At 45.2% G+C, this 21,133-nt stretch overlaps 3 protein-coding genes and 1 long non-coding RNA gene across 8 annotated transcripts in view; 1 reads left to right on the forward strand and 3 right to left on the reverse strand.

Moving 5' to 3' along the window:
- Positions 1-16,294, reverse strand: part of LOC147010565 (uncharacterized) — a 124,829-nt gene extending 108,535 nt beyond the window's left edge. The window contains exon 1 of the mRNA XM_085858830.1: positions 16,201-16,294. Within this exon, the coding sequence (XP_085714956.1) occupies positions 16,201-16,210 (10 nt within the window). The 5' untranslated portion in view covers positions 16,211-16,294. The remainder of the gene's footprint in view (positions 1-16,200) is intronic.
- The window catches only part of LOC147010568 (uncharacterized), a 57,065-nt gene that overhangs the window by 24,090 nt on the left and 11,842 nt on the right, over positions 1-21,133 (reverse strand). The window contains exons 3-5 of one of the 4 annotated variants that reach the window (XM_085858851.1): positions 16,572-16,820; positions 16,201-16,319; positions 6,930-7,067 (exon numbers count right to left, since the gene is read on the reverse strand). In XM_085858851.1, coding sequence (XP_085714977.1) covers positions 7,053-7,067; positions 16,201-16,319; positions 16,572-16,820 — 383 coding nt within the window. In that variant the 3' untranslated portion in view covers positions 6,930-7,052. Of the gene's footprint in view, positions 1-6,929; positions 7,068-13,997; positions 16,821-21,133 lie in introns of those variants that run through there. The other 3 variants (XM_085858852.1, XM_085858849.1, XM_085858850.1) reach the window with 3 other exon arrangements.
- LOC147010569 (sentrin-specific protease 2-like) lies at positions 5,571-14,713 on the forward strand. 2 transcript variants are annotated; one of them, XM_085858854.1, is made up of 5 exons: positions 5,571-5,999; positions 6,283-6,414; positions 6,962-7,113; positions 7,595-7,656; positions 14,577-14,713. In XM_085858854.1, the coding sequence occupies exons 1-5, from the start codon at positions 5,571-5,573 to the stop codon at positions 14,600-14,602; spliced, it is 801 nt and encodes a 266-aa protein (XP_085714980.1). In that variant the 3' UTR covers positions 14,603-14,713. The 2 variants fall into 2 exon arrangements, with proteins under 2 accessions (XP_085714980.1, XP_085714979.1); XM_085858853.1 differs by lacking the exon at positions 14,577-14,713 and adding an exon at positions 9,613-9,754.
- On the reverse strand, positions 10,021-13,914 carry LOC147010570 (uncharacterized). Its single transcript, XR_015052199.1, has 2 exons — positions 11,169-13,914; positions 10,021-11,067 (listed from the first exon to the last, which is right to left on the reverse strand). It is a non-coding gene; the product is annotated as an uncharacterized LOC147010570 (long non-coding RNA).

Genomic DNA, 21,133 nt, shown 5'->3' on the forward strand with positions numbered 1-21,133 from the left:
TCGAGACGTGGGGCTTGTTTTTTTTATGCGCACGGTGACGCCATGGCTGCACGTGGGGGTTGGAATCCGGCAGGAGGGGTATCTCTGCCGGATGGTCCCGTCCAAGGAGGGACGAGGAACACGTGCAGCTGCATGACGTCACGGGCAGGTGCAAAGTGCGCGAGCTCTGAGTTGCCGCGCAGGTGCTGCGCATGGAAAAAAAAAAAAAAAAGCAAGCCTCACTTTCGGGTGTACAGGATTCCTGGGCAAGGGGTGAAAGACCCCCTTACCCTGGGCACAGGATGGAAACTAGTTAGGGGGAAGGGTTAGCTTAGTTAGACCGACTTCATGGGGCAGGGGTAAGTCCTCATGGAGTCCGTGGAATGGATTAGGTAGAGGGATTTAGTGAGCTTTAGGTTGAGAAATAAAATGGGATTATTCAAAGACATGGACAGACTTGTGAATGTGTAGAGGGGACGTAGCTTAGCTACGTAGTGTTAAAAGGAACGTGCTATAGTTTAAGGGACGACGTGGGAGCACGAGTTAGTTAGGGGAGGTAGTTAGAAGGATGGCAGAGTTCAGTGGTGTGTGTGTTGAAGAGTTGGTGAGTTGTGAGGTGAGTACTTGTTGAGTGAGTGAGGCCAGCGGGTCTGTGTGAGTGGAGTGAATGGGGAATGCATGGTGCGATGAGTGATTGGGGGGAGGAGTGACTCCCGCCCAAGGGACCCCGGGGTCAGAGTAGAGTGAGTTAGGGGGTTAGTCAAATTGAAAAATGGAGGTCGTTTTGTTGTTGGTGGGAAAGTAGGCTCGAGAGCCATTTGGAGGGTGCAGGAGCCCTGTTGACGGGCTTGGGAGCGTGGCTGCGAAGGTGAGTATCGCTGAGTGGGTACCCCGGGCACCAGGCTAGTCGGCCGCGGTAGGCCATGGGCCCATGGGGGGCCGGGATAGCGTAGTGGGCACGGGTGCACCTGCTTGGTGTGGGGGCCCGGGGCGCCATTAGCCACGTGGGCAGTGTTGTGGGCACGGGTGACCTCGGAAAGGGGCCCGGGAGGCCGGCCTGCCACGTGTGCGTTTCAGGGGAGGTGCCATGGGGGGCACTCCCGGTGTTAGGGAGCTGGTAGGCTCGGAGGCAGTGTAGTGCCCGGGGGTGCCATAGCGGGAGATTCGGCAGAGGGTCGTGCCTGCCAAAGGGAGCCACGTGTCCCAGCCAGGAGACCGTGTGAGGGCACGGAGAGAAAATTGGGGGCGAGGCCCGAAATTGTAAGGACACCAACACAGGCGACGGGAATCTGGGTTGTTAGAACCAATAGTTTAGCGAGAGGCGCTTGTTGAAAGCCCCGGGGTAGTTTAACAGTTAAATGGTTAGGGTAGATTAGGAGATGTACCCCTCCGCACCATCCATCCCCTCGCTCTCGTTGTGGGCCGCTGGACCCACTTTGGGTTAGATCGCCGAACTCTGGGGAGGCCATTCTGAGGCTTGAGTTGGGCCTCGACACAGGACATTAGCTCTCCCTTGTTCCCCTCCGGGAAGGGAACGTAGGGGTTGGGAGTAGGCTAGGTGACAGAATAGGTTAGCCGAACAAGGACGATAAAGGGGGTTAGGGGACGATTTATAGTGGGGAAGTAAAAATAAAAACAATAAAAAAATAAGTTGGGGCTAAATTGGGGTTTGACAAATTAAGGGAGTGGGTATGGACAGTGACAGGCAAAGGCGATAGGTGGGAGGGAGACAGGTAGGTAGGTGGGAGCCCGCCTCCAAGTGGCCAGCACCACCGCACTCCCTCCACCAACCTCCACTGAACGGCAAAGGCTGGCCAACTTCATCGGCTGGCCGTGTTTTGCTGCAAGGCAGAGGCCGGCAAACTTCATCGGCAGTTGTTGTTGTGCTGCAAGGCCTGTACCGGCCAGTTCATCTGCCGGCTGTGTTTGCCTGCAACGGTCTTCTTCTGCGGGCTGTGTTTGCCTGCAGCGGCCTTCTTCTGCGGGCTGTGTTTGCCTGCTCACCTTTGCCATGCCATGCCCACTGCCCACGTTCACCCAGCCCCGTTCAATTTTTGCTTTGCCCCCTGTTCATTTCCATGTGCGCCAGGATCAGAAAGCAACAGTTTGCAAGCTGCAAGAACTGCCCTGTTGGCAGCTACAACACGGCCTGCAGTGGCGGCCCGTGCACCGTGTTTGTGTTCATGCATCCATTCGTTGTGCTCATTGCGTGTGCCACTTGAGCTGGCACGGAGACTGCGTTTGTGCAGCCCATGCACCGCTGTGGTTCACTGCGTTCAGTTCAAGGGAAGGCCTTGGACTGCGTGTGAGCAGCCAGCCACGTTCCCTGTCACCTGCATTGTTTTGAGCCAGAGACTGCATGTGGGCAGCCTGGCTCCCTGCTAACTGCTTTTCTTTGCAGAGTTCAATGATCCTGGGCCATGGTTTAGTGTAAAATTTGTAAGTTAAGGTTAAGATGTACTGTAAATATGAGTGCGCCCCGGCATGTTTGTCTAAGCGCCGGCAATTTTATTTAAGTCGTCCGTGTGAGTGAGTTTGTTTAGATAGTTACGCAGCCCTCAGGTTATTTATTTTGGGGACACGAATACCATGAATGTCGCACTCAGGGATCCGTAGGTAAAATGTACTAGGGGAAAACTACACATGATGGCACACGAAAATTTGACGACTCGGGACGAGTCTGTAAAAAGGGAAGGGGTAGTGTTGTGGTTACCAAAATTCGCAAACCTCCATACAGGTCCCTTAGGTGAGGTATCTCGGTAAGTGCATGTGTAGTTAGGCCCAAACCCGTTGTCTAGTGGGAATACATGTCATTTATGCGAGCTGCGACTCTTCAGGATAGCCGTTTTTCTTTTACTATCTTTATTTTGGACCAACCGCCATGATCACAACCACAACATCAACCCCCGTCCACAACCACCGCCTCACCACAACCGCCACGACCTTCACGCACACCTCACAACCGTAGCATCGCCACCGTTCTTGCCCCGCTGTGGGTACCGGTGTTGGACTCATGCAGAACGCGCGTCGAACAGCGTGTACAAAATCACGGATTTTCTGCTTCAAAAACGGATCAAAAACGACACACGCCCACTTTTTGCCGTCCAATCGGTGAGCGAGGGGCGATTTGGCCCCGCCTCCAGAACGATCGATATATGCAAATTTGTGGATCAAAAGCCTTCACGCCCACTTTTTCTCGGGCCAATGGGGAGCGAGGTGAAAGGTCAAAGGGAGGGGGTCAAAGGCGAAGTTACGGGGGGATAAAAGGACGGTGTTCGTCAGTCAGAAGAGAGTCGCAAACGAGAACGAGAAGGAGTCGGAACGGAGGGGACGAGTGTGGAAGACTGGAGCCCGGTCTGCAGTGGCTGGAGAAGCTGAAGAGAGTCGGACGAGGGGGTGCTCGCGTCGGTGCCAGGAGCTGCACGCCCGAGGGAGGCCGGCAGCGCGACCTGGCCGAGGTGGAGACGCACACCAGGGATAATAAAGATCCTCTATACCCCCGAGCATCAGCAACCCCTCCTGTTTCCCCCGCGCTGGAGATAGTGCGACCAAGGGGGCCCCGTTCCCACCCCCCAGCCAGGCACTGTCCACGAGGCCCGCGGGTTGCGGGCCATCGCCGCTCCGCGTCTCATCACCAGACGGGTAGGCCCGACCCGGTCTCGGCCTCAGGCCTGCCCCATTCTTGGGGGATTTCTTTTCCTTGGTTTTGCGTATGTGCTGTCGGCGCCGTCTGTGAAGTAGAATTGTATAAGTGTTGCCGTGTGCTCGGTAGTCGGTATTAGCTCTGCACTGTGTTTTCACTTTTATGTTTGCTTTTGTGTAAATGGAATTGTGTTTTCTTTTTTTTGTGTGCATTTGGTGGAATTGTATTTGTGTGCTTTCCGTTCGTCGCGAATAAATGTGCTTTATTGTTGAACTGTTCTCCCGCCTTCGCTGCCTTTTCCTCCATTGAATCCCCATCTTGCTTCACGTAAAGGGTTGGTAGTGGGCTGAATACGCCCGATAATTAATCGAACCGTCGAGGTCGACGATAACACCGCTCGGTTATTCTGATAGTACGGAACGGGTCGCTTAAGTGGCCCGTGTCCGAAGTCGACCTGCGGCGAGGTGCGATCGCCCGGTCTACCCTCCGCGTGGGTACTTAGGTAGTTCGAATTTGGCGAGCAACCCTATCCCACGCGGGGGCTGATTGGCTCGATCGCGGTGAGACCGAAAGGTCCACCCGTGACTGGTTCCCGGCGTTAGTCCGAGAGGGTCACGACTGGATTGTCCGTCCGGTGGGCGACGTGCCGCGATTCGAGTTACGTGGCCGTCGCACGCCGGCGGGCGGGAAGACCGCAACAATATTATAGTGCTGACTGACTCCCTAACTAAATGGCCTGAAGTCAAGGCGATTCCAACTAAGAATGCAGAACATATCTGTGACTTCATCATTGAAACTGTTTGCAGACACGAAACTCCAGCAACAATATTAACAGACAATGGCAGAGAGTTTTGTAACGCACTCTACGATAGGCTTTGCAAGTCCCTTGGTATCAATCATCGCTTGACAACACCTTACCACCCCCAGACCAACGGACTGACAGAAAGGTATAACCACACACTGTGCAATGCATTAGCCAAATATGTAGGAGAATCGCAAGATGACTGGGATAGATGCATTCACCAAATTGCATTTGCAACCAGGACATGTCAGCAAAAATCTACGAAGGCCACTCCTTTCTATTTAACATATGGTCGGGAAGCTGTTCTCCCTGTGGAATTAGACATTCCCACAACAGTTGATGGAAAGGACATCACAGATGATGATAATTTCCATGAGATTCTCAATGAGAGGGCAGTGTCATTTGCTACATGACTTAGATGTCAACAAGATGTTGTTAAAGAAATAGGCAAAGCACAGCACATACAGAAAAAGTATTATGATGCCAAGCATTTCAAGCAAGATCTGGCAGTTGGAGACAAGGTCCTGGTCAAGAACAGCAGACGAATAAATAGAAAAGGTGATAAAATAATGAGCAAGTGGGTAGGACCTTACACGATAGCTGAATGTGTTGGAAAAGGAGTGTACAAATTGGAGGAGAGAAAGTCTAAAATCAACAGAAAGCCACTCAAGAAGTTTACCACACCGACATCAACACCCTCAAAAGAAGCTTTCTGTAATCAGAAACAGACATCCACCATTCAATCTCTCAAGAAAACGTCCAAAAGACTCAAAGCCCAGAGAAACAATTTGCCAACAAGAACAAGACGGTCCCGAAGATAACTTTCCAACCGGTCATCTAAGCCCTCAACAAAGCTTGAACGACCACAACAGAGTCAGCGACTTACAAAGTCACGAAGACCATCTCTCATCAAGTCACCGAAACCATCACTGACCAAGTCAACAAGACCATCTCTCAACAAGCTACGAAAACCATCACTGACCAAGTCACCAAGACCATCTGTCATCAAGCTATGAAAACCATCATTGACAAAGCAACCAAGACCATCTCTCATCAAACCACCAAGAATCTGTCATCAAGCCACCAAGACCATCTCTCATCAAGCCACCAAGACACCAATCTACCATTGAAGAATTTTTCAAAGCCATGAATGAGACAGACAAGAGAAATTTAATTGAAAAGTGTGCAGAAATGGATATTCCTAAACCAAACAGCCTGGTGTATCTTTCAAGAGATTCGTCCACACTGTCCTTGATACATGAATGCCTACAGAAACATGAAGCAGACCTATCAGAGTGCTGCGACTTGTACACAACTTGGTACATCACTGCCAAAAAAGATATTCATCTAATGGAAAATGAGTACACATTGCAGCTGGCTGCCTCAGTGTTGACATTTACTTTCCATGAGAAGACTGACATCACAGCTCTTTTGGAAACTGTACGGCCTATCCCATTCAGCACAGCAGCAACACAACCAATGCCAATACCAAGAGAAAATGTCCATGTGGGGAATTTTTGCTTGTCACCAAACGATCTTCGAACTCTACGTCCCATAGCATGGCTAAATGATCAGGTAAAATGTCCTTCTTGATACATATGTAAATGCAGTATATTTTTTTATGATTGTTAAGACTTCAGCAGCTGCTAACAAAATCTAAAGTCAGTTTTGATCCATTTTTTAAATTTGTATATAACTATTTATTGGTCACTGAAATAGATTTTGCATTATGAATGGGTTTACAAAATAATTATGGTGTCAACTGTCTCAGGCAGACCAGAGATCATCAACGATACCAGAAAAAACCTGATAAATATTGTTTGCATTCATTAAGTGATAAATTTTGAATTCTCTTTAGGTGGTACATGCATACTTGGGCTTACTGAGCAAGGAGTGCAATGACAGAAATCCACGCACATGCCACATCTTGCCCAGCTTTCTCGCCTTAAAGTGGGAGACTGAGAATTACCAATCATGGCTGTGTCCCAAGGTAAGTGTTTATTCAATATACATTTACTGTACATTCATTCATAAAATTGATAAAATAACAGACATAAGGAGCTTAAAACCTATATGGTGATGTTGAAGTTAATGCAATTATGAACATAAAATATACTGATGACATATTTTCTTAGTCCATCATATCTATACCAAATTCATGCATATGGCTTCAGCTATAAGGCAAATCATAAAAAGAAACAATCCCAGGGGTTTCTTGTTGTCCACCATCATGCATTCTTCATTCATAGGTTGTATGTAAGATTGATCTTTTATCTTATTTGTTGGATGGAGTCATGTAAAAAGTTAATTAACTTATGGTAACTTTTGATCGAAGCTTCATACTGCTGTGTATGACATTGTTATTCAAATGTGAGTTATAAAGGGTGATTTGAATAGTCGACCATCTGATGAAGGTAGGTTGAAAATCTTGAACATCTATCTAGGAATGTGTGACATAATCTTTTCTGAAGTATTTCTTCATCAGATGTCATCATGCTTTACTGTATAGTTGTGACAACGTTTATTTTCTTTTTTAGGTGCCTCTTGAGAACTTCTGTCATGTTCTCTTGCCCATCTGCCATCAGCAACACTGGTTTTTACTTGTGGCATCCATGATCACTGGAGAGGTCACCATACTTGATTCTGTTCCAAGTGAATCCAGAGCAAGAACATTTTTCCTTCATTGGATGTAAGTTTAGTTATTTGAGTATAAGTTTGATAATATAGTGATTTTTTATTCACATATATTTAAGTTCATATTTTACAGCAATCTATTTTAGATGCCTCTGAATGTGTTACATTTAAAACATAAATGCCACACTGAAAATGAAATGAAAGGATGACCAAGTCAAACTGATGATACATTATTTATACAGTTTTAAAGACTTATAAATTGTCAAATGTACATGTAAAACAGGATAACAAAAGATTTTACAAGTATTTTTGATGTGTAATTCATATAAGAATTTTTCTGCACATTTTTTACATATGTTGTTAACCATGGTTACCTGTTATAACCTGGTAATTGATTAAAGTTTATGTAATTTAACATAGCTTTCTATTTCATTTGGAAATATTCAAATTGAATTGTTTTGGTTGTGTATAAGAAAACATTCTCTTTAAATTCAATCTGTACTTGCATACTAATTGTTATGTGTTTTTTTAATCAGGAAATTCATGGATGCTCGACTTTCCCTCCTCGACAACAATGACCCCATCAAGTGGACCAGAGGTCAGACACAATCTTCTGTGCAAAAAGATGGAAGCTCTTGTGGTGTATTTGTACTGATGTTAAGTATTGGCAATTTATTTTTGAATTTTAGATGTCATGATACCATGATACCATAACATAGTATGTGTAAAATACTTTGTCATCATGAATTAGGGGCAGAATGCAACTGTTGCATTTTTAACATCTCAACAAATAGAGCAAAATTATATACTTCTTTATTTATATCATGGAAGGAATGTAATGTCATAATTATATATAATGTCTATAGTTGCCAGTGATAGATACAAAATAGCCAATTCTATTTATTTGTAGCCTAAATAGATAGCACTTTACAGCAGCATTTTCTTTTTTTCATATTCTCCAATATTAAGGGACATGCATACAGAGCTGGGAAATAATCCTACTTATATTGGAAACACCAGCCATGAAAATAAAAGCATAAATCATTTGGTTGAGAATCCAATTTTCAGAATTATTGATATTTCACCATTAAAACTTGTTTTCATACTTAACGAGCCTTACCTCTATTTGTTATAACTAGTACGGGCCCGTAGGGGCGTAAACGATGACTGGATTGGGGCATTATTTCAATTAGATCGGACCAACCGTATCATAAATGGCCATAACTTGGGAAACATATTCAGGTCCCCAGCGTCAATTGTGACGTCATATCAAATGAAGAATTGTGACGCCCCCTCTCTCTCGCCCCCCCTCGCTCCCCCATAGTCTCGCCCCTCCTCTCTCGCCCCCCTCTCCCGCCTGCTCCTCTCTCCCCCTCTCTTGAATTGTGACGCCCCTCTCTCTCACCCCCTCTCTCTCACCCCTCCTCTATTCCTCCTCTCTCCCCCCTCTTTCTCCCCCTCGCTCTCCCCCTCTCTCACCCCTCCTCCTCTCTCACCCCTCTCTCTCGCCCCCACTCCCACCCCCTCTCTCACACCCCCTCTCCCGTACCCCTCTCTCGCTCTCTCTCTCTCGTCCCCACTCCCACCCCCTCTCTCTCCCCCTCTCTCCCCCCTAGTCTCACCCTTCCTCTCTCCCCCTCCTCTCTCGCCCCTCTCTCGCCCCCACTCTCATGCCCCCCTCTCTCGCAGATATTGGTCGACAGATAAATGGCCGTAACTTGGAAACCGCTCGTCCGATTAATATCAAACCTCGAAAAGGCACATCCGCGGGTCCCCAGCAATATTCCTGGGAAGTTTCAATCAGATCGGACCGTCAATCGTGCAAAAAAAATAATAATAAATACATAAATAACCATTAATTGTGACGTTACTCGTGACGTCATAGCACCGTGTCTTGTCATTGGTCGACAGATAAATGGCCGTAACTTGGGAACTGCTTATCCGATTAATATCAAACCTTGAAAAGGCACATCTAGGGGTCCCCAGAAATATTCTTGGCAAGTTTCAATCAGATCGGACCGTCAATCATGCAAAAAAAATTAATAATAAATAAATATTAATTGTGACATCATTCGTGATGTCATAGCAACGTGTCCTGTCATTGGTCGACAGATAAGTGGCCATAACTTGGGAACCGCTCGTCCGATCGATATCAAACCTCGAAAAGGCATATCCGCAGGTCCCCGGCAATATTCCTGGCAAGTTTCAATCCGATCAGACCGGTGGTCATCCGGTTATTAATAATTTGGGAAAAATTGGCATGATAAGGTGAGAAGGTGGAACGACACCTTCAGCTGCCATATATACACCTTTTCAACACTGAAAAAGCAGTAAAATGGCCGTAACTTGGGAACCGCTCGTCCGATCGATATCATACCTCGAAAAGGCACATCCGCGGGTCTCCGGCAACATTCCTGGCAAGTTTCAATGAGATCGGACCGGCGGTCGTCGAGAAATGGCGGTCGCAGACAGACAGACAGACACACAGAGATTGCTGGAATTATACATAGATAAATATTAACCAATTCATTTTATATAACAATTAAATCTTCAGAATGCAGAAGCTGTGACGAAGAATGTTCCACCACGGCTGATGAGGCAGTGCCATGTGCATACGTACAGACAACATGCACTTCAGTGTCTGATTTCTTCATCAACAACTTTCCAAGTGAAGATGAAAAGATGTGACCTGCCCTTTTGTTCCAACCCTGTCAAATCTAAAAGGAAGCACCAGATGATCCAGTGCCCTTCACGTGAAAAATGGAGTCATAAATTTTGTCTGGGCCTGGATGAGGATCAGTTAGTAAACACATGCATATTCTGTTGCTAACACGAATGTTGTTATTGTTGAGAAATCAAGTGTGATATACAGATTAGGACTAATATATGATATGTAATGACATTAATTCTTGCGATCAATTGTGTCCTGTGATGAGATTGTCTAGGTATGAATGAGGACCAGTTGGAAATGACACCAACATTTAATTGCTGATGAGTTTCAGGATTATGCAACCATTACTGTCAAAAAGTGATAAAAATTACATTTATTATGACACTCCTGATGATGAATTAAGTTGGAAAGAGCAGGTTCAACAAGGGTAAACGTGACTTTGAAAATGTGAAAATAACATACATTTACAATTGGTCACTAAAACATTCTTTATACATATCAAATATTTAATCAAGTACTTATACAAAGCAGGCCATTTTGAAACCTTTTATAATTACATTAATGTGTTAATTTGGTGTTAAAAAAACAAATGCAACATTCATTAACTCACTATCAGAATTCAATCAAGAGATTAAAAAAAAACATGTATTAAGAAAAAAAAGTATGGAACTCATTGCAGTTTTTTTTCCTTTCTTGAACCTATTCATTTTATTATGTTATATTTTGGATGATTTTGATGACGATTTGAGGAAGAGGAAGGTTATGAGGGTATTGGTGATGAAAAGGATGATAAAACTGGTGATATATTTATTATTTATTATGATGATTTGTTTCTGTTAAATCATGATTGTCATCCATGTTGATTGTTGTGAAATAAATGTTTAAATGATGAGCATTTCTTTATTATGTTATCTATAATTGCTGTTGATACATGACTTGGATCCATGAAATATGTAGAAAGTTATACATCGGTTACATGAAGCATATTGATTGAAATTAAAGCATTATCAAAAACAATTACTGGTAAACCATGTTGATAAATGATTACATTGACCTAAACAATTTAATGAGAGTGTGTGCTGGAACCAGATTGTTTATCTTTTGGTCTGTCAATCTCCCCATCCACAAAAGGAATCTCATGTAGAATAATTGTACAGTTTTAATATTTCTTCATAACAACTGATGCATATAAATACCTATCTCTATTCAAACACCAATCTACCCTATACTGTAGCTATAAAATAAAAAAGAATAACCATCTACCCTATACTGTAGCAATTAAATACCTACCTACCTCCATTAAAGAACAATCTACCCTATACTGTAGTCATAAAATACCTATCTACACCCTATAAAATAACCATCTACCCTATACTGTCGTCATAAAATACCTATCTACACCCTATAAAATAACCATCTATACTGTAGTCAAAAAATACCTGTCTACACCCTATAAAATAACCACACTGTAGTCATAAAATACCTATCTACACCCTATAAAATAACCATCTACCCTATACTGTAGTCATAAAATACCTATCTACACCCTATAAGATAACCATCTACCCCATACTGTAGCCATAAAATACTCATCTACCATATACTGTAGTCATAAAATACTCATCTACCCCCATAAAATAACCATCTAGGTTATACTGCAGTCATAAAATACTTTTCTATACCCAGTTACATGTTAATACCCATCTGGACTTAAGTAGCCCCCAGGGCCCAAGCTCCCACAGGTGATACCCTGTGTATTATAATTACCTGGATAGACATATAGGAACCATGTATTACAGGTAACATGATGTAATAATGCTATAAATTTTGTATTTCTGTAAAAGGTTTTGATAAATTTTAGGGGGGGGGTGAATATTGTTGTGGTTACCAAATTCGCAAACCACCATTCAGGTCCCTTAGGTGAGGTATCTCGGCAAGTGCATGTGTAGTTAGGCCCAAACCCGTTGTCTAGTGGGAATACATGTCATTTATGCGTGCTGCGACTCTTCAGGATAGCCGTTTTTCTTTTACTATCTTTATTTTGGACCAACCGCCATGATTACCACCACAACCACAACATCAACCACCAACCACAACGCCGCTTCACCACAACCGCCACGACCTTCACGTCACACCTCGCAGCCGTCGCATCGCCACCGTTCTTGCGCCGCCTGTGGGTACCGGTGTTGGACTCGTGCAGGGCGCGCGCCGAACAGCGTGTACAAAATCACGGATTTTGTGCTTCAAAAACGGATCAAAAACGACACACGCCCACTTTTTGCCGTCCAACCGGTGAGCGAGGGGCGATTTGGCCCCGCCTCCAGGACGATCGATATATGCAAATTTGTGGATCAAAAAGCCTTCACGCCCACTTTTTCTCGGGCCAATGGGGAGCGAGGTGAAAGGTCGAAGGGAGGGGGTCAAAGGCGAAGCTACGGGGGGATAAAAGGACCGTGTTCGTCAGTCAGAAGAGTCGTCGTAGGAGAGTCCAAAGAAGAGTCCAGAGTCGGAGAGTCCAGAGGCGGAGAGTAGGAGAGTCGGAAGCAGAGGGTCAAGACTTCGCGGGCGGTGGAGCTGCTCGTCGTGTGCGTTGGAGTCGGAACGGAGGGGACGAGCTGTGGAAAGGCGGCGACACCAGACGAGGGGGTGCTCGCGTCGTGCAGGAAGCTGCACCCGAGGGAGGCCGACAGCGCGACCTGGCCGAGGTGGAGACGCACACCAGGGATAATAAAGATCCTCTATACCCCGAGCATCAGCAACCCCCTCCTGTTTCCCCCCGCGCTGAGATAGTGCGACCAAGGGGGCCCCTTTCCCACCCCCTGCCAGACACTGTCCGCGAGGTCCGCGGAGTTGGGGCGCCATCGCCGCTCCGCGTCTCATCACCAGACGGGTAGGCGCGACCCGGTCTCGGCCTCAGGCCCGCCTCATTCTTGAGGGTATTTCTTTTCCTTGGTTTTGGGTATGTGTTGTCGGCGCCGTCTGTGAGGTAGAATTGTATAAGTGTTGCCGTGTGCTCGGTAGTCGGTATTAGCTCTGCATTGTGTTTTCGCTTTTATATTTGCTTTTTGTGTAAATGGAATTGTGTTTTTTCTGTGTGCTTTTGGTGGAATTGAATGTGTGCTTCCCGTGTGCCGCGAATAAATGTGCTTTTGTGTTGAACTGTTGCCCGCTTCGCTTCGTCATTTCTCCCATTGAATCCTCATCTTGCTTCACGTAAAGGGTTGGTAGTGGGCTGAATACGCCCGATAATTAATCGAACCGTCGAGGTCGACGATAACACCGCTCGGTTATTCTGATAGTACGGAACGGGTCGCTTAAGTGGCCCGTGTCCGAAGTCGACCTGCGGCGAGGTGCGATCGCCCGGTCTACCCTCCGCGTGGGTACTTAGGTAGGTCGAATTTGGCGAGCAACCCTATCCCACGCGGGGGCTGATTGGCTCGATCGCGGTGAGACCGAAAGGTCCACCCGTGACTGGTTCCCGGCGTTAGTCCGAGAGGGTCACGACTGGATTGTCCGTCCGGTGGGCGACGTGCCGCGATTCGAGTTACGTGGCCGTCAGCACGCCGGCGGGCGCGAATCCGCAACAATATTTTATGGGGGGGATGAGTATTTTATGGGGGATGAAAATTTTATATGACACCGGGATTGTCATATAAAATTTTCATCCCCCATAAAATACTCATCCAGATGAGTATTTAATGCATTAAATACTCATCCCGCCCCCCCATAAAATATTCATCCCCCCCTAAAATTTATCAAGACTTTTTACATAAATACAAAATTTATAGCATTATTACATCATGTTACCTGAAATACATGGTTCCTATATGTCTATCCAGGTAATTATAATACCCAGGGTGTCACCTGTGGGAGCTTGGGCCCTGGGGGCCACTTAAGTCCAGATGGGTATTAGCATGTAAGTGGGTATAGAAAAGTATTTTATGACTGCAGTATAACCTAGATGGTTATTTTATGGGGGTAGATGAGTATTTTATGACTACAGTATATGGAAGATGAGTATATTATGGGTACAGTATAGGGTGTTGAAATATTTACAGATGTGTCAGTGGATTACTCTGAAGACTCTGTCATGTCTTTCTGTGTACAGCTGTTTTGATACGAGTATGTATGTATATATATATATATATATATATATATATATATATATATATATATATATATATATATATATATATATATATATATATATATATATATATATATATATATATATATATACAAAAATAAAACGTGTATTATATATATAAATATATATATATATATATATACACGATGTTGAGGCTCATAACAGTTTTTTTACATCCCGAAAGTAAGTGGCTGGTACTTTCTGTTTCTACCCCACAAAACCTGCATTTGTCCGATTGGCTCAATCCCGCAATTTTCTTAAAGGCATAAGTGTAGTGTCCTTGGTGTCGAGCATTGTTGACGATTCCTTCTCCATCCCAACTAATTTGACCTCTTCTTAACCATTCCAATGAGCCTTCCTTGTCGATCTCTAGTCTGTCGAGCTTTTTTTTTTTTTTTAATCTTCCTGCTCTTTTGTCATTCTCCCATTTGTCAAAGTATATCTGATGTTTCTTTTTTCAGTTTTCCTTGTTTTTCTTTGCAATCATAAGGGCTGTATTTGTTTCTATTTTGTTTTCCTGTGTAGTATCCATCATTTGCCAGTGATTTGTTAGGTCCACTCCCTAAACACTTACCGATGTGCCAACGAGCGGTTGCTGAGAGAGACTCGGATGAGATTTGTTACCTGCATAGTCCGTGAGCGTCAGTTGCGGCTGTATGGACATGTGGCTCGTTTTCCTGAGGCTGATCCTGCTCACCAGATTCTCTCAGCGAGGGAGTCTCATGAGTGGAGGAGGCCAGTGGGCCGACCACGTGCCTCGTGGTTGCAGCAGGTTGACCATCATCTCAAGGAGATGGGGATGGGCCTGGCATCTGCCTTGCGGATGGCCAGACGGAGGCTCCTGGAGTACCGGCGGAAAGTGGACGCAGTGACCCGCTGTTCTGGCACAAGCTCCCATACCTGACCTGATCCATCATTTGCACCTGTTTTTGGAAGTTTGTTGCTGAATGGATTAAGGATCCCTTTTCTGGTCTGTTGGTTTCTTGATCATGTACAAATGTCATCCCATAGTCTGTTGAGCTTTTCACATGCTCCGCTCGCCCCACACACGATGTTCTGTGCACTTGGTTTAGCTCCATCAAACCACCTCCTCCTCGTCTCAGGAAGTACAACCTCAATATGCATTGGTTTTTGCAGACCATCTTGTGAAAAGTTAGTTTTCTTGTTTTGGTGTCTGAATTGTTGATCTCCAATTGTGGCCAGTTTATAATTGCACAGCTATTTTGGAATACCAGCACTGCATGTTGGTTTATTGCTTTGTTTTTTTTTTTCTTGGAGAGAGGGATGACCAGAATTGGTGTTATTTTGTGTCAGTACTCTTTGCTGATTATTTTACACATTGTTTTTGTGTTGTACCGGGGAGCCTTCTTCTATTCCGAGGTATTTGTAGGATGCTTCTTTTTCTAGTTCCAGTATTGTTGTATTTTGATTGCCCGAGATGTTGTCTGTTCTTTTTGTTTTTCGTTGTACAAATGTACATTTGTCAAGACCAAACTCCATTTGAATATCCTCCAAGTACTGCTTTACTAGTCTCAGTTGATCTGCCAATTTATTATTTGGTGAATAGTGTTTTAGATCATCCATTCTTTTGGTGAGAAGAGTTTTAGATAATCCATGTACAGTCGATGTGTCACCTTTCTTGTTTCTTTGGTCATTTTTCTGTTGCATGTCAGATGGTATCCGTGTTCTTGTTCAATGATGACGTTACTCAGTGGGCCCAGAGACACACAAAACAGGAGGGGGAAAAGCTGTCACCTTGTAAGATACCATGTCATTTTTAAACTCTTGGGATTTCAATCTTTCCTTCCACACAAGGTGGCATCAGCATTGTGTTCCAGAGCATCAGTGCTTTCTCAACAGTGCATATTGAGGGTAAATTTTGCATACTTGCATGCATTTTATAATCCATGAATGTGGGACACCATCAAAGGTTTTTTTGTAATCTATCCAGGCTGTGGATAAGTTGGTTTGCCAGAGCTTGCAGTTTTCAGATTATGGTTTTGTTTAATAATAAATATGGTGTATTGGTCCACCGCATCCTCTCTTATATCCATTCTGCTCTGCCTATAAAGCTCCTTGTTGAGTGAAGTGTTCGCAAATTGCATCAATGATTATACCTGCTAAAAGTTTGTATGTTGTTGGTAGGCATGTTATTGGTATGTATTTGTTGGGGAAACGGGTTTCTTCCCATTCATGTGAATTCGCATGTGCACTGGTACATATGAAGATGATGCAAATGCTTTCTTACAAAATGAGCATTCAAAAGGTTTCTCACCGGTATGTACTCGTTGATGTTTATATAAATTTGTTGATTGATTAAATACCTTGGAGCATTTGGAACACTTGTAGGGTTTCTCCCCGGTATGTATTTTTTGATGACGATGTAAACTTGTTGAATGGGTAAATGCCTTGGTACACAAAGAACACTTGTAAATTTTCTCCCCTGTATGTGTTCGTTCATGTTGACGTAAATGCGATGAATTAACAAATGCTTTGATACATACAGAACACTTGTAAGGTTTAACCCCAGTGTGTATTCGTTCATGTTGATGTATCGATGTTAACTGAGCAAATGCCTTGTTACACGTAGAACACTTGTAGGGTTTCTCCCCAGTATGAATTCTTTCATGTTGATGTAAATGTGATGGATTAGCAAATGCTTTGATACATACAGAACACTTGTGGGGTTTCTCACCTGTATGTATTCGTTGATGACGATGTAAATGTGATTGACGAGTAAATGCCTTGTTACAAACAGAACATTTGTAGTGTTTCTCGTTTCTTTTGATTTCCTTGTTCATGTTTAAACAACTTTTGTAGTTGTTGGAAGACATGGTGCTCCATTTGTCATTGTCCTGACAAGGCGGCATTTGTTGATTGAAATGATGATCTGTGTCGAACAAATGGACAGAGTTGGGAAACAAAACTATTTTCATTTCTTTATCTGCAAAGACAATGACACAAAACGAATTAGATATCTGCGATAACAATCACCAAGGGTAAGCCTTTGGCCTCCCCAGCCTCCCCTGGCCTGAGATTCAATGATGTCCATATGTTTTTTTTTGTTTTTTTTTTCGGACCACCGCAGGACCTTCACCTTCAACATTAAGGGATAGAGTCAAAATTAAGAAAATGTGTCCCCTTCTACAATCTATGCAGAAAACTCAACATCATGAAAATCAGAGGACAATTGTTCAGGTTATGATCAAAAAGGTGTTTTTTGTTCATGAGGTCACAATCTGAAGAAGTATGTCAAGGACACTAATCAAATATCAGGTGCACAACATCAGTGTAGGTCCATTATTATGATGCAACAAGGACAAAAGACAAAATGTTAGAGCCCCCGTTGTTTTAGTAATTTTGCTGTAACTGTAGGGAGTTAAAGGGCTAACCCATATTTATTTACAACTAAAATGGCTGCCAGTCAAATTCTGACCATGCCTGTCTGAGAAATGGTTGGGGACACATTTAAGTAACAAAATGGCCACCAGTCAGCCATCTTTGATTGATCACAAAACAAAATGATGTGCATATGTATACGATCATGTGCTCTCTTTGTGCCAAGTACAAATAAAATCGCTCCATAGATATCCGAGATATGGTTGTGGACGCACACACGTACAGACACGAAAATCGAGACCAAATCAATAATCCCCCGTATTGGAAGGAAGAAAGCTCTGAGATCTTTGAGATTCTTTGTGAAGGAAGGAAGGAAGTTTGAGAATCTCTTTGAGAAGGAAGGAAGGAAGGTCTGAGATCCAAGCGGTCTTTGAGATTCTGCATTGCCAAAATTGAGTGATGACAGACAATGAGTTTTTTTTTTCCAGACCGCCATTTCACCTTGACCGTTAACCAGGTGGGGTATTATGTATGTCAACCATAAATGCTCCTTCCTCTTTGCTATCAAGAGAGGGCAATTCCGTTCCGATCGAACAAACTTTAGCCGAGTTGTGGTGAAAAATGTTTAAATGTCTATAATTGGGTCATGACCTGAAAATTAGGTCAAGGTCAAAAACATGTCAGCCCTGCATACTTTTTATTCCCATTATTGTGAAATTTCATTCCAAAAGTCCCAGCCAGCTCCAAGGTACAGTATGGAAATTGGGAGGACAGGAAGAAAAATAAACAAACAAACAAACAAAATGACATTCCAATCCATACTTAGTAAGCAATTAAAGGACATACTTAAATTCCGTTAGCAAGGAATCAATATCAAAAGAAAAACCAATTACTGCACCGTAGTCCCAAGAAGGAAGCCAGACATGACATAACACAAACACAAACACAAAAACACACAAACACACAAACACACACACGTTATGTACTGGCAAGTACTTACCAAAGATATTTTTTGATTTGAAGTTATAACCTTAACTTACTGTATAAGCAATTGACCAATTTCCCAACTGCCCGGATCATCAGCTGGGTACCATTTTTCATCGAGATTTCGATCCTTTCAGCCCAGAATCTCTCCAAGCGGCAGATCCACACATCGGTAGATTACTCAACACCAATGGAGCCACGACCTCAAATTGTGTCCAGTCAGTCAGTCGACACAGCAATGCAATATCCTTACTCATACTTATAAAATTATTACTTTTATTTAAAGTATGAGTATTACTACGTATTAATAACTTTAATCATACACCACTTTATATGATAACGTATTGTTACGGCTGTGGAAATTCGCATTACACCATAAAGGGCCCGTAGGTGAGATATCTCTAAGTACATGTGTAGTTAGCCCAAACCCGTTGTATAGAGGGAATTTATGTGATCCATTCGGGCTGCGATCCTTTGAGTTAGGTGTTTTTCTTTTTCTATCTTTTATTTCAAACACACAACATTTCAACAACCACGCCATCCCCATCACAGCGCCAATCACACTGCAACCACGCCATCTCCACCATCTACGCTACCACATCTTCGCCACTCGCCATTCAACAGGCTCCGTGCGGTTACGATCTCCGCGGAGGAACAAACAAAAACCAACAAGGATGCTCGGTGGGCTTTTCACGCCTGTTTTTCCCGTCTGACTTCCCCACGCTTTGGAATGGAGGAAGAGCGATGCAGCTCAAAGGTCAGAGGTCATGTCAAGGTGGGGCCTCTTTTTGGGGGAATAATTCTCTGGCTCCAAGCCAAAAACTGACTCCCTCGGCCCCCGGACGGAGCGGGGTGGAGGGAAAGCATGAGGGAACGCCTTTTTCGGAAACCCTCTCGAAGGAAGGTGGAGCCGAGAACGGGGCGGGGCGAAGGGCGGAGCCCCGGGCGATAAAAGACGGACACGGGCGGGCGCAAGGAGCGCTTTTTCTTCCTCTTCGTCTTGGCTGGTGGTTCAGTTGGTTGTTGTGGAGAGTTGGTCTTCAGGAAGAGGTCCTGTGCCCGCGCCTTGGCGAGCGGCCCTGTCACGAAGGCACGAACGGGAGACGCGGCGGCGCCCGTTGCGAGGTGGACCTGTGCGTCCGGACGGGGAGTGCCGGAGAGGGTTCGCCGGCCGCGGGAGAGGTCGGGGCCGGACGCGACCACGCTGATGGTCGCGGGAGAGGGACTCACCAGCCAAAGGGAAGTCGTGACTTCTTTCTTTCTTTTCTTTGGGGTTTTTGTATGGATCTTGTGGCGCAGTGTCTCGTAAAGTAGAACTGTTTAAGTGTTGCCGTGTGTACGCGTATTCGGTTGTAGCTCTGCATCGTTTCTTTTGTTTTAATTGCTGTATGTGCATTTTGATTGTGTATTGCTGTAAATACGTGCCTTACGTGCTTGTCTGTGTGTGCGTGTGAATAAAATGCTTGCTTGTTGAACTGTGCCCATTTCGCTTTGTCTTTTCTCTATTGACCCTCCATCTTGCATCACGGAAAGGGGTTCGTAGTGGGTGCAACATCCCAGTATTTAATCGGAACCGTCAAGGCCGACGATAACACCACTCGGTTATCACTGTAGCACGGAACAGACTGCTTAAGCGGTTCGTGTCCGGAGTCGGCCTGTGGCGTGGTACGATCGCCCAGTCGACCATCCGCGCAGGTACAGAGGTAGATCGAATTTGGCGAGCAACCCTATCCTGCGCGGGTGGGCAATTGGCACGGTCGTGGTGGGGTTAAATCCCCACCCGTGACTAGCTCCCGGCGTTGTTCCGAGAGGGTCACGACAGAATTGTCCGTCCGGTGGGCGACGTTCCGCGATTCGAGTTACGCGGCCGTCCGCACACCGGCGGGCGCGAATTCGCAACACTGGTGTCAGGTCGTGGGACACAAACTCAGGCCCCTCCTCGCGGCACTGGTGTCGGAGAGCGGGAAAACGGGCTCTCCCGTCTCCAGCTAAATTCACGGGAATCGGTCCAGGGGTGAGAGGAGCGACCCCCGATTCCCTCCAAATTACGAGCGATTTAAATGAACCCTTTATGAGAAATAAGATGGCGTCTCAAGGCGAGCGGGAGCCGGGGGTATTAGAAATGGATTTAGAATGTGTAGAATCCATGGTCCAGGATGAAAACCCCCGAGCAGGAAATGTTGGTTGTGCAGGAACACGAACTCCCCCAACTGAACCCAGAGCCCGAAATAGGTGCGGCGGTGGCCGCGGTGTATGACACCTCCCCTCCCCTCTCCGCCAAAACCCCCCCCGATCCTTGCCGAATCGGCTCAGCTGAGTGCACCCGACATGGTCCAGCGATGCGCCATGCTGGCGGCAATGACAGCGAGGATGGATACAAACACAAATGAAATGAAAAACGAAATAAAAGGCATGAACGAAAAGATGGATACAAACGCACTCAATTTGAAAGAAGACATGAAAGAACTGCGGGGTGCGACGCAGAACATGGGCCGACGCCTGCAGGCGGGCATAAAGGCAGTAACCGGGGAGCTCAAAATGGCGGCGCCACGTGTGGGAGCGAACGAGCTGGGAGGGGGTGCAACGGCTGTCAGGCCCGCAGTGGGGGCGGGTGACAAAATAATTAGGGGGGCGTGTTGGGCGAGTCTGGTAAAGGTGACGGAGAGAGCAACAGTGACAGTGACCGAAAGGGAAAAAATAAATGGGGAGACAGAAACGTGCGAGACGAGACACGAGGTGACAACGGAAAGGAGGAAAGAAATAATAGTTGAGACAAGGGAGATAACAAGGGAAGAGGTGACTGAGTTGGCAGAGACATGGGAGATGGGAACGATAGAGGGAAGACTACACGATGAAGACGGGGTTAGAGACGCACACACACACACACACACACACACACACAGAGGTAGTGGAGGACAATGGGGGTGAGCTGGC

This window comes from Eptatretus burgeri, chromosome 16 (assembly GCF_056783735.1).
Source record: "Eptatretus burgeri isolate ZD-2024b chromosome 16, Ebu_testis_v1, whole genome shotgun sequence".
NCBI lineage: Eukaryota > Metazoa > Chordata > Myxini > Myxiniformes > Myxinidae > Eptatretus > Eptatretus burgeri.